This window comes from Tupaia chinensis, unplaced genomic scaffold (assembly GCF_000334495.1).
Source record: "Tupaia chinensis unplaced genomic scaffold, TupChi_1.0 Scaffold000477_1, whole genome shotgun sequence".
In the NCBI taxonomy this organism is placed as follows: Eukaryota; Metazoa; Chordata; class Mammalia; order Scandentia; family Tupaiidae; genus Tupaia; species Tupaia belangeri.
The window spans coordinates 2395177-2407509 of NW_006159986.1; the positions used below are offsets into that span (position 1 = coordinate 2395177).

At 39.7% G+C, this 12333-nt stretch overlaps 1 protein-coding gene and 1 pseudogene across 1 annotated transcript; both read right to left on the bottom strand.

Moving 5' to 3' along the window:
* Positions 1–372: 372 nt before the first annotated feature.
* On the bottom strand, positions 373–661 carry LOC102471875 (keratin-associated protein 3-3-like; annotated as a pseudogene).
* Positions 662–10779: 10118 nt separating this feature from the next.
* Positions 10780–11073, bottom strand: KRTAP3-1 (keratin associated protein 3-1). Its single transcript, XM_006155958.1, has one exon. It carries the CDS (start codon positions 11071–11073, stop codon positions 10780–10782), a length of 294 nt encoding a protein of 97 aa, XP_006156020.1.
* Between the last annotated feature and the right edge of the window lie 1260 nt (positions 11074–12333).

Sequence of the window (12333 nt, forward strand, 5' to 3'; positions counted from 1 at the left end):
TTAAACAAACAACACACCTTGCAGAGAAATAAAGTTTATTGGAAAACCCACCAAGAAATTATTTTGCCTCTATGAAAATATCTAGTACATGATATAAGGTCTAGGAAGCAACATAACCAAGGAAATATAGTCTGAGGTCTTAAAGAGTTCAATGTATTTTGATAAAAGAAGACATTCACCTGCTCAAACCAAATGGCTGTTGAGCCAAAGATCCATTTAAAAGTTTCTTAATTTTCTTGCCACTAAAAGTCAATGGTAGGATTTCCATATCTGCACCATCTTATATATCTTGATATCTGATAAGATACTGAGGCAAGTGAATATTGAATAAACAGCTTCTAGGTTCTTCATTGTCAGGCACCGAACCATCGATCAGCAACAGCTTGGGACACAGGGATCACAGCAGGGCTGAGTGTAGGTTGTGAGGTTGATGTTCTCCAGGCCCGGGGTTGGCTGGCAGGAGTTGAGCAGGAAGCAGGTGGGCACGCAGGGCTGAGGGATGTGGCAGGGTGGAGGACAGTTGTCACAGCAGGTTGGCTCCAGTAGCCAAACCGTGTGTGGACAGGTGCTGGGCAGGCAGACTCCGCACCGGCAGCATCTGTCAGAGGAGCAGATGGTGGTGGCAGGGCCGGTGGGGACGCTGCGGAACACAGCAAGCCATGATGATGGATGTCTGGTTTACTCTTGGTTTCTTAAAAAGATGAGGGTTCTGAGGTATGAGTGTCTCCTCTCACTTTGAGGCTTTTATATACCATCCCTAATAGGAGTTGAACCAACCAGGAGGCTTATCCTTATGTTCGTTATGTCATCCCTTTGCACTAAGATTCTCTAATCAGTTTGGTATTTACTTGTCCATTAAGAGCTTCAGCCCTTATTAAATTAATCATGTATTTGACTCATTGACATGTCATTTTTGTCATACAGCATCACATTTTATCTTCACAGGATTCTGGCATGCCAAACCTTCATAAATTGTGGATAATCAGTCCATGTGACAGTTCAGCTATACTTTATGAGACTAATTGCTTCTTGTTTTTTTTTTTTACCCCTTTATTTGAAATAATATGCATAACATGATGTAATTTCTGATTACTAATTTCATAACAAGCAACTCAAATGATTAATTGAATCATTGTCAGCTCAAAATGTCAACAAGGATATGGCTACTTATAGATGAATGTTTCATTTGACTATATGCAGACTTACTTATCCTATTTATTGATTCAGATTCTGTTGAGCAAACAAAGTAACAGACTGAATGGTATAGGATGAAACTGTTTTTCACAATGGTTAATAAATTTACAGTGGGTTTCCCTAAAGGATTAGACTATATAGTAGGTTTTCTTTGTAAAGTCTTTATTCTCAAAGTTATGCCAATCTTGTGAGTCCAAGTATAACTTCACCAAAAGTAAAGCTGTACCAATCTGCTATTCTTTGTTAAATGTACTACAAAGAGTAATTCAGTCTTCATTAATTTTCATATTAGTGATATACATACTTTAAAATAAGATGCAATAGGGATTGAAAGGAGAAATCCTAAGATTCAGACAATAACGGTGGATTTTGGGAAAGAGATTTGATCAATTTAGCAATTTAGAACTATGACATTCATAAAAATGATATCTCTCTACCTTGCATGTTTGTTTTTATATCTTAGCTCTTCAACTAGCTTGTAAATTCCTTTGGGGAGTGCTTTATACAACATTCTTTACCTCAATTGGCCTTGATTTGCCTTACTCTAAGGCAAATGAGGGAGCTGGATTTGACAATCTCCAATGTCTAATGGCATATAATTCCAATATCCTCCCATAGTTCCCAATGATCAGCACAAAACCATTCACGTAGTAGGATCTGAGCGATATGATTAGTTGCATGGGAAATGATTGCTGAATGAACACAAAGTACAGATTACTTGGTGGGCTATTTCTGGAGGAAACTAACATGATCTGTTTAAAAAAGAAGAAAGGTAGCAAAAATCAGTGGAAAGTACTGAGTGTGATTGGTAATTAAGCCTCGGCCATTGTATGTAAGAAGAACCTGTTACTACAGTTAGTTTACCTTTTGCTTAAATATAGATATTTATTATAAAGCACATCAAATAAAAAAGAAAGTTAGAGTCTCCTTAGGTACTTTACACTTCTGTGATATGACTCATTCTGTTTCTTTGGCTTCAAATGTCCACCCTCCAATTCTCCACTTCTTATATCTTACTCATCCTTGTAGCATTTGCCAAATGTCTCCTTCATAAAAAAACTTTAGGTGATTCTTCTAGATGTTTTCATTCTTTTCTTTGCTCACATAAAGTGTGCTGCCTATTCTTTCACTCAGACCTTGTTTTGTTTTGCTATATATTACAGTTTGTCCCTTATATTTACCTTCCTTGCTCCAATGTAAGATCCTTAAAAGTGGGAGTTGTGTCTTAATCTTTTTCTTTCTTTATTCATTTGTTTGATGAGTGAGAGACATAGAGACTCACATTGAAAGATGAGAGAGAAAGAAAGAGAGAGAGAGAGAACCTCCATTGGGGCCTTGACACAGGAATCCACCCCTAGTTTTAGCCAGCTCTGGATTGTGGGCATGCATGTGCTTGGCATACTTGGGGAGGTATCCAGACATGAATCCAGAACCTTCTCATGTGGGCCCATCTTGGAGAGCACTGCATTTTACCTGTGTCACCATCTGACCCCCTGTATCTTAGTCTTGTTTGTCTCTTTGAAGCACCAAGGACAATGTCTGGGACATACTGGGCATTTCACAAACATTTATTGAATTGTATTCATATAGGTTAGGATGAGAAAAAGTATTTCTCTTTATAATGACCCCTTTTAATATTAAACCTTGACATAAACAGAGTCATTAATTTCATTTGTGAAGTGCTTTATAGTTATCAGAACAATTTTGCATTCAAAGCATCACCAAAATGAGACAATGCAAAATTTGGTTCAACTCAATCTTTGGGGTCTTTTCTGTGACTATCCGATAATTTAATTGCCAGATTTTCTGCCTCTTTAAGGGCACATCTGATTTTATTTAATGAGGCAGAAAAAAATTAAAAGTAGATGCTGACCTTAGAATTTAAAATAATTCTAAGTTTAGAGCCTTATGTATTTTATTACCTACACAGTTTTCTTCATATTTCTGCATATCCCTGTCAGGCCTCTTTTTGGTTATATGATTTATGAGGATGTCATCAGAAAGTGTAATTCTGCTGTATATATTTATAGGTTCATAAGCATGTGTCAAGAGTCATTGGGTAATTATAGCATTAAACATTGAGACAGCATGTGGATTGTGGAGTGGTGATGTTTATTTAGTTTTAAAGTAAGGAGCATTTATTCTAGGTTGTCGGGAAAGTCCTGATGTAATTTGCTATGTTTTTCTATGCAAAAACACATCATGCTTTTCCTGACAACCCAATGCTTTTCATTTGAAATAATTGTTCAAAACATGAAAAGAACACATCTGCCAAACTGAAGCCATGGGCTCAAAACGTTTTCTTCCAGGGTACCTAATTAGGGGCTATTTGCTAAGCAGCCCTTCATGACTACTGAAGGATTTTAGGGCAACAGGGACCGGTTATTTGAAACATCTTTGGCTATCAACAAGGTAGATTACACTTAGAAAGCTGAATGCATGTGCTGACAGGGATCCTGCTCAAGTTTGGAGTAGTGTGACAGTCATTGAGCAGCCAGCACGATGACACATGAGAGTCAGACACTCAGCAGTTTTGGGGGCAAGTGTCATGGCAGGTGAGTGTAAGGAGGCTGATCTCATGGGGGCAGGGGCTGGGCAGGCAGACTCCACACTGACAGCTTATATCAGAAGAACTGATCGTGGTCACTGGGGACCAGACTGTGTACTAGTAGGGGCAGTGCAGCATCTTTAGAGACAAGAATCACAGCAAGACATGGTGACAGTGGGTCAGGGAGATATTTTGTTGCAAAAGAAGATTTCTTCTACAAAAATGCTCACTGGGATTCTTTTTCATTTACCTACCTTAGGGAACATGGCTTCCATCCATCAGAATGTTTCTTTGTTATTTTTTGTATAATCCTAAACAAATATCTCACTAACTTCTTATGTATCAGTCCTGGGATGAGCTCTCCTTCAGTTTTATTTGGTTGTGTTGCTACATTCAAGCTTGCTTCCTGTTGCAGTTATAAAATGTCAGTGACAAAGCCAGCAGTCAGCATAATGGTTGACCATAGTTGACCCACATAGTTGACCACGGTTTGAGTCCTGGACACGGTGGCTTAAACTCATGCCAGGTGCGTGTGCACGTGTGCCCAAGATCCCAAGAGGAGAATGGAGGAGAAGGGATTGCGGCATGGCCATTCCCCTTGGGGGGTTATTTCTCACTTTCTGTCTCTCTGTCTCTCTCTATCTTTCTGGCGAGTGTACGCACCAAAAACCTCTGAAAAAAAAAAAAAGAAGAAAAATGTTGTCAGTGTAGTTCTGAATTTACTCAATCACTAGCAAAACATCCATATCTACCCTGGCTTTCCTTTTTCCTACCAACTAGGATTTGGTCATTTGAGTGATTAGTGCTGAGTGTGAGAAATCAAGAATGATTTCCCTGAGAACTAAGAAATGATTCTTCTCAAATTGTGTGCCCTTGATATATGTGGAGAAGTTAAAACCTGTAGGATTTTTTTTCCCTACCAGGTTCACTTTTGTATCTTTTCATGGGCATGAGAGAATATATGCATATTGAAGATAAGCAACATGATCTTGTTTGGAAAGTAGAGAGTCTGATGGGTGATTTTCTAAATCTATCCACTATGTTACCTCAAAATAAACATAAATAATGTTTTTTAATCTTATAAAGAACTTTTTATAAAAAATTAGAATAATTATTTAATTTTGTAATTATTTTTAAATTTGACCATGGAGAGACAGAGAAAGAGAGAAGGAAAGTGAGAAAGCAAGCTGCCAGATTCAGTTGGTCTTACGGGAATTCAGTGCCTTAACCACCATGCCAGCGGCCCCAAGGACTGGTTGGTTTCTTTTTTTTTTTTGGAGAGGTTTTCGCTATAGGGCGTGTGCGCTCGCCAGACAGACAGAGAGAGACATAGAGACAGAAAGCGAGAAATCACCCCCCAGGGGGGATGTCATGCCGCAATCCCTTCTCCTCCATTCTCTTCTCGGGATCTTGGGCATGCACGCACACACGCCCGGCGTGAGTTCTAAGCCACTGGGTCCAGGACGCGAACCGCGGTCGACTACATGGGAGTCCAGCGACATAGCCATTACGCTAACTGCTGGTTCCCAGGACTGGTTGTTTTAACCACATGTTGCAATGGATTAAAACACAGGTTATGGAGCAATATGGATACATGGGCTGAATAATGGGCTTGCATCTCTTTGCAGAACAGAATGAAATGTTTTTTTCTTTTCATAAGAAAGAAACCAACCCTGGTTGGTTCTTTTTACTAGATTACAATCATACTCAAAGCAGGGACATTGTTTTATTTATTCTGGTATCTTCCATTGTATAGTGCTTAGATTATGGGGTGGTATCTGGAGACTGAAACACATGAAATATATATTTAAAGGAGAAAGATTGGAATATAGTGATAGTCAGCAGTTATGGCATGCTTTTGAATTTTTACAAAAAGTTTTGTTATAGGATGCTTGCAGTCATGAGAGAGAGAGAGAGAGAGAGAGAGAGAGAGAGAGATCAAGCCCTGGAGGATGGCCACACCACAATCTCTTCTCCTCCATTCTACTCTCAGGATGTTATGCATGCAGGTACATGCACCTGGTGTAATTTTCAAGCCACTGGATCCAGTACTCAGATTGCACCATGTGAGATCCAGCTGTCTTAACCACCACACCACCTGCTGGCCCCAAAGATAATTTTAATATAGGGAATTTGTTAATCAGATGTTGAAGGATTGAAACAGCAAAAAAAGAAAAAAGAAAAGGAAAACTGTTTTAACACAGGAAGCAGCTATTAGCTCTAGGACTGAAGAATGAAGAGTAGTTGGGGTTATTTGAACCTAGAAGCTTAGAAGAGTGGGCCTGCACCACTGGCCTCAGATCTCAGAAGCTGCCCAGCTGGCACTCTTATCTCAAAAGCTCAGAAGGAAAGACCCTGTGGGACCAGAGTTTGGACCTGAGAGGCATCACCATCTTTGGATGCTGGAGTTTCTACAAGGTTCAGTGACATTATTTTTTTATGGTACTGAAAGAAGGTGGAGAATAGAACCTGCTGCTGCTACCAGATGAAAGACCATCGTTGGGGTAACAAGACTCTCCTCAGAATTTATAGCCTCCTTCTACTGCCCTCTATTGGTGGAATCTTATAGAAGACCAGCCAAAGAAACAATGCAGAGTTTTCCTTATCTCAGCATTTCAAAGCAAACTATAAAAAAAAGATTAGAGATTGACAATCAGTGCCCATTGTTTTAAGGATGGCACATGTTTTAATTAACTTAATTTTCAATGCAGTCACATGAAGTATGTACTATTTTTAATCTTAAGAGTTGATGGGACCAGCAGTTGACATAATGGCTATGTCACTGGACTCACATGTATTCATCTGCGGTTTGAGTCCCAGCCCTGGTAGCTTAACCTCATGCCAGGTGCGTGTGTGTGTGCCCAAGATCCTGAGAGGAGAATGGAGGAGAAGGGATTGCAGCATGACCATCCTCCCTGTGGGGGATGATTTCTTGCTTTCTGTCTCTCTGGCTCTCTCTGTCTTTCTGGTGAGCACACACACCCTAGAGCAAAAAACAAACAAACAAACAAACAAAAACAATTGGCTGGGTAACTAATTAGTAATAGAGATATGACTTAAAGCAAGACAGTCTTTCAGAGACCATTCTCTTGATCATTGTATAGGAAGCATTGTTATGACTGGAGTATGAGCTACATGTTGCTTCAAGATTAGTAGCAAGTAAGATTTGGTGAGAATGTACAAGGCTATTGAGCATCTTGAGAGCCATACTGGAATGTGGCCTTGATTTAGTACCAAGAAAAATCTTGAGTCATCCTAGTGTTTTGATCCATTCAATTTAACCAATATTATGAAGGGCCAAAAGGTTGGTCTGACAAAAGTATGGTTCAGGTGAGGGTCGAGGGGCACAGACTATTTGACTCAAGGTCAACTAGGAGACTGTGGGTGTGATCAGAGTCTAGATTCATGTAGAGTCAATAAGAATGGAAAGAAAAGCTTGGATGCCAAGCATGATTTGAAGGAAAAATTAATGCCTTGATTTTCTATTCCATTACCAAGGGTACACAACTTTAAGGGTAATTTATTTTCCCTTGGTGCAAGTTATTGAAGCTCATCAGAAAATTAAAAATGTGTTTGAGTTGCCAAACATTTTGCATTTCAATTCAAGATTAGTGGCCCTGCCAGTAATTTTCTTGTGCTGACATTACTAGTAAGTACGTAAAGTCTGAATTTTAAAAAAAAGATGATTTGTTCTCATGCTAGAAGCATGTATTTAATATTATTTGTCCTATACTCATTGCATACGCTTACTTTGTCTTACACTACAATCAACCCCAGAGAAAGCTGAGTTATTATCTACAAATACACAATCTAGATAGATAGGAGAGAAAGTATCATCCAGTGATTTATACTCTCCCCTGAATAATTGTATTTCTCTTTGATATACGATCAAGTGTCACTTAATGACGGGGATACATTCTGAGAAATGTGTTATTAGGTGATTTCGTCATCGTGTGAGCATCATAAGGTATACTTATACAAACCTAGATAGTATAGCCTACTACACATCTAGGCTATGTGGTAAAATCTTGTAGGACCACCATCATATATGCAGTGCATTGTTGACCAAGATGTCATTATGTGGTTCATGACTTTATTGCAGTTTTTGGAGAAGGTAAGTACTTTGGCATAGAGGACCAAAAAGGGACTTAAAGTTGAGGCCGTTTTAGGTTTAGTTCCTTTTCTGTCACTCAGGATTTTTGTAACTTTTGTAAGTAACTTAATCCTCTCAGCTTCAATTTACTCATTTGAAATGGGGGGAATAGGGACCAGCAGTTGGCATAATGGCTATGTTACTGGACTCCCATGTGGTCGATCGCGGTTCAAGTCCTGGACCCAGTGGCTTGAACTCATGCCAGGTGTGTGTGCGTGTGCAACCAAGATCCTGAGAGAATGGAGGAGAAGGGATTGTGGTGGGGCCATCCCCCCTGAGGGGTGATATCTCACTTTCTGTCTCTCTATCTCTCTTTCTGGTGAGCGCATGTGCCCTATAGCAAAAACCTCTAAAAAAAATGGGGGGAATAATAGTAGCTATCTCTTAGTGTCTTTGCTAGAAATAAATAAGATAGTGTTCATCAAGCATCTATTGGAGCGTAGAGTAGATATTCACCAAATGTTAGCTATTGCTAATGAAAGCAATAAAAGTAGTAAGGTAGAATGAGGTTGGTTGGTGGCATGGAGTTCTCTTACAATGTTTCTGGGTGACTTAGAACCATAGAATGTTAAAACTGAAAGCAACTTTACAGATGGTCTGGTCAACCAACACACTTTTTTGATTTAAGACCTGAACCCCAGAGAACTTAAATGACTTGCTTAGAACCACAGAAGTAGCTCAAGATAGAGGCAGGACTAAAACTCAGATCTCTTGGTTTCTAGTTGGGGCTTTTTAAGTAGCCATTGCTTCCCAAATGTTAAAGGCCCATAGTGGTGATAATGGGACATTCAGAGTTATTTTCAGTGTTGAAAATAAAATCTAAATATTTATCCCTTACTAGCATTAATGAAAACATGAAATTTCTTGGCTTTCGATTAGAAAAGAGATGACTTGGTGTAATGATTGTGTTTATCTTATATGAATTCTAAAATTTCCTCTGATACTTATAAACATTTTTTATAAACAAAAATGAAGGAACTAATGGATTTTTATTGAAGAAAATCAGTTGGGAAAAATATATATTTCAAAAAATGGAAAGATGCCTTTGGTGAGAAAGCTGGGAGCCACGTGTGGCCATCATGGTCAGAGTTGCTCTCATGTGAGAGGTGAATGCTGTGGACGTGGTGGATTCTACACTTTGGGTCACTGGATCCTCACAATAATCCTGAGACAAAAGCAGATCCAACAGTAGTAACAAGGAAACTGAGGTGGTTGAAGCCAGGTTATGGGTAGGAAAACGGTGTTATAATGAGGACATTATGCCCGAGAGAGAAGCAACTGGCCTGAAGACCCAAAGCAAGTCCAAGAAACTTCATAACTAGCCTGTACTCTAGGAACTTTCTGAGAAGGCCTTCATGCACTTGGACATTTCCCAAACAACTAAGGAGATGAATTAGTGGTTATAATAAAAGTTTTGTTTTTGTCTCAGAATGGTGTAATTTTTTTTTTTGGAGACATTTTCACTATAGGGTGCGTGCGCTCGTCAGACAGAGAGAGAGAGACAGAGAGACAGAAAGCGAGAAATCACCCCCCAGGGGGGATGGTCACGCTGCAATCCCTTCTCCTCCATTCTCCTCTCAGGATCCTGGGCACGCACGAACATACGCCTGGCGTGAGTTTTAAGCCACCGGGTCCGGGACGCAAACCATGGTCGACTACGTGGGAATCCAGCGACATAACCATTACGCTAACTGCTGGTTCCCAATTGTTTTTGATACATAGAGAATACTGCACTGATTTTTAAAAATTTTTTTTTTAATTTTTTTTTTTCTTTGCCACAAGTTGTATATACTTGCCAGAGAGAGACCAGCAGAGACAGTGAGAGGGAAAGTGAGAAATCATTCCGACTTGATGGTCATGTTGCAATCCCTTCTCCTCTTGGGATTTCGGGCTCACAGGCACATGTGCCCAGTATGATTTCCAGGCCGTCAAATCTGGGACTCAAACCATGGTAGGCCATGTGGGAGTCCAGTGCCTTAACCACTATGCCATGTATTGGCCCTATGCACTGATATTTTAAGTATATTTCTATGACATATTTTATGTCACTTGGACTAGTAAACTTCTAAGCAAAGTTGTGACTTTGGTAAGCCTCATTTGAGGGATCAAGAGATAATCAAGAAATGCTAATATTTACTCAGAATTTATTGTTTTATATTTATATATATAAAATCTCCCCCAATTGCCTTGCATTTGGAACTTGTAATTTCACCACTGAATATAACTTAAGGAATCAAAAATTATTTCTATACACCAGCACAATGATCAATTTGTTTAGTCAGTTAAGGAAAAAACAAAATAAATGCCAGAATCAATGAAAGCTAAAACTAAATCGAACATTTTAAAGTGTTATATTAATCTCTAGACATAAACCTATTGCTTGGCACAGTGGATGGCTTAAACACACACACACACACACCCACACCCACACACAACTACTGAGTGAAAATATAAAAAAAAACCACTGATTTTTTTCCCTTTTCAACCTATCACGAAAAATCGATATCTAGTTTTTAAATAAGTTCCACATAAAGAGCTCTCATTCTGCTGGGGTATACCTTGGATAGTGTGATAACCTATTGTTAATGTTTCGGTAGGCATTCACTTTCTGTAAGAAAAAAATGTGGAAATAAATGATCATAAGGCCATATTTGCTAAGCCAGAATAGAGTTTATTAATGAATAGTCAAAATGATTATTTCTCAAAAGCAGTGAAATAGCCAAAAAGATAGCAAGGAGGTCTCCAACTCTACCCAAGGGGCAAAGAGTTAAGAAGTTAAGCAAAATCATGAAAACATGTCTGCAGGAACTGAGACTGCTTTAGCCTTGATGTGGGCAGTTGTGCGTGCTGGAGGCCAGATGATGCGAAGCTTTGGCTGTAATCATTAGCAGGGCTCACAGGGGTTTGCACAGCCAGACTGGACATAGGTTGTCAGGTTGATACCACTCATTCCGGGAGTTGGGTGGCAAGAGTTGAGCAGCCAGCAAGTAGGCACATAGGTATCAGGCTGACAGCAGGGTGGGGGGCAGTTGTCACAGCAGATGGGCTGAAGGAGGCTGATCTCATGTGGGCAGGTGCTGGGCAGGCAGACTCCACACCGGCAGCATTTGTCAGAAGAGCAGATGGTGGTGGCAGGGCCGGTGGGGACACTGCAGCAGCAGGGAACACAGCAAGCCATGGTGTCAGGAGTTGAGTTTTTGTTGGGTTGAGAGGAGAAGTGTCTTGATGTCTCAATACTTCTGTCTTCTGCCCTGACTCTTATATACCCACCTCCCTGGGCGTCAACCTATTACCAAGAGTTTTTTTCCTCATGTTTCAGTTTATAGCTATCTACATAAAAAACATCTAATTACTTAAGTGTTTATTACCCAAGACACACTCCTTACCTCATAAAAGGGATTTAGGTTGTTTTGTTGTCAAATTAGAACTCTTCACATTGCCTGTGTGTCATTGCACAAAGAGCTTCATTTCAGTCTTCAAAGGCACCAAGTCATTATCTTCTAATCATTACATGCCATTAATGATGGCTTGGTATGGCAGGTATCTGAGATCTTCCCCACATTTTTTTTTGTCTACTTTTCAGATAAACAGATAAGGAGGCTTTTTGAATGCTGTTGTACCAGCAACCAAAGATTATATGTGATAATTTTGACTCACTAGATAAAGAAGTGATAATATGTCTAGATTTATTCTTTTTGGCTCCAAGAAGCTGAATTAAGATGAATGGATGAAATCTATAGAGAAATAGATTTTCGTCTTGTGTGAAGAAGCACTTTCTAACTGAGGCATAACAAACTATTTGTTCTCCATCCCCTTTATCTGTGCATTAAATGGTAGGTTGGCAAAGAACTGTAGATGGGATTTAAGATCTGCAAGGGAGACACAGTTGGATGCCCTTCAGAACTCCATCCAATCATGTTATGAGTTAAGATTATGACCAAAAGACTAGCTGTATTGGGCTATGTAGAGATTAAATGGTGCAGATTTCTCCACATGAGTTCCATGAACAACTTTGGTCCAATGGACATGAAAGGTTCTTAGTAAATAAATTTGGGAAATGCTGAGTTCTTCATTGGTGGGCTTCTCAGAGCCTTTAAATATGCTGAAGTTCCTTGGTGCTTGTGCTTTTTCAATAAAGAGAGATAGCATGTATTTTTCTCAAAACTTCCTTGATCATGGAATATTTTGTTTTTGTTTTGCCATAAGGCACGTGCACTTGCTGGAGAGAGATAGAGAGAGGGAAAGTGAGAAATCACTCTCCCCTCCCCCCCAGTGGGGTGGCCACACTACAATGCCTTCTCCTCCATTATCCTCTTGGCAACTTGGGCATACACACACACACACATGCCTGGTGTGATTTTCAAGGCACCAGGTCCTGGACTTGAATAGTAATCAGCCATGTGGGAGTCCAGCCCCTTAACTTCCACGCCACCTCCTG

Excerpts from the sequence above, each read along its gene's own strand:
- KRTAP3-1 (XM_006155958.1), bottom strand. The coding sequence starts at position 11,073 with ATGGCTTGCTGTGTTCCCTGCTGCTGCAGTGTCCCCACCGGCCCTGCC.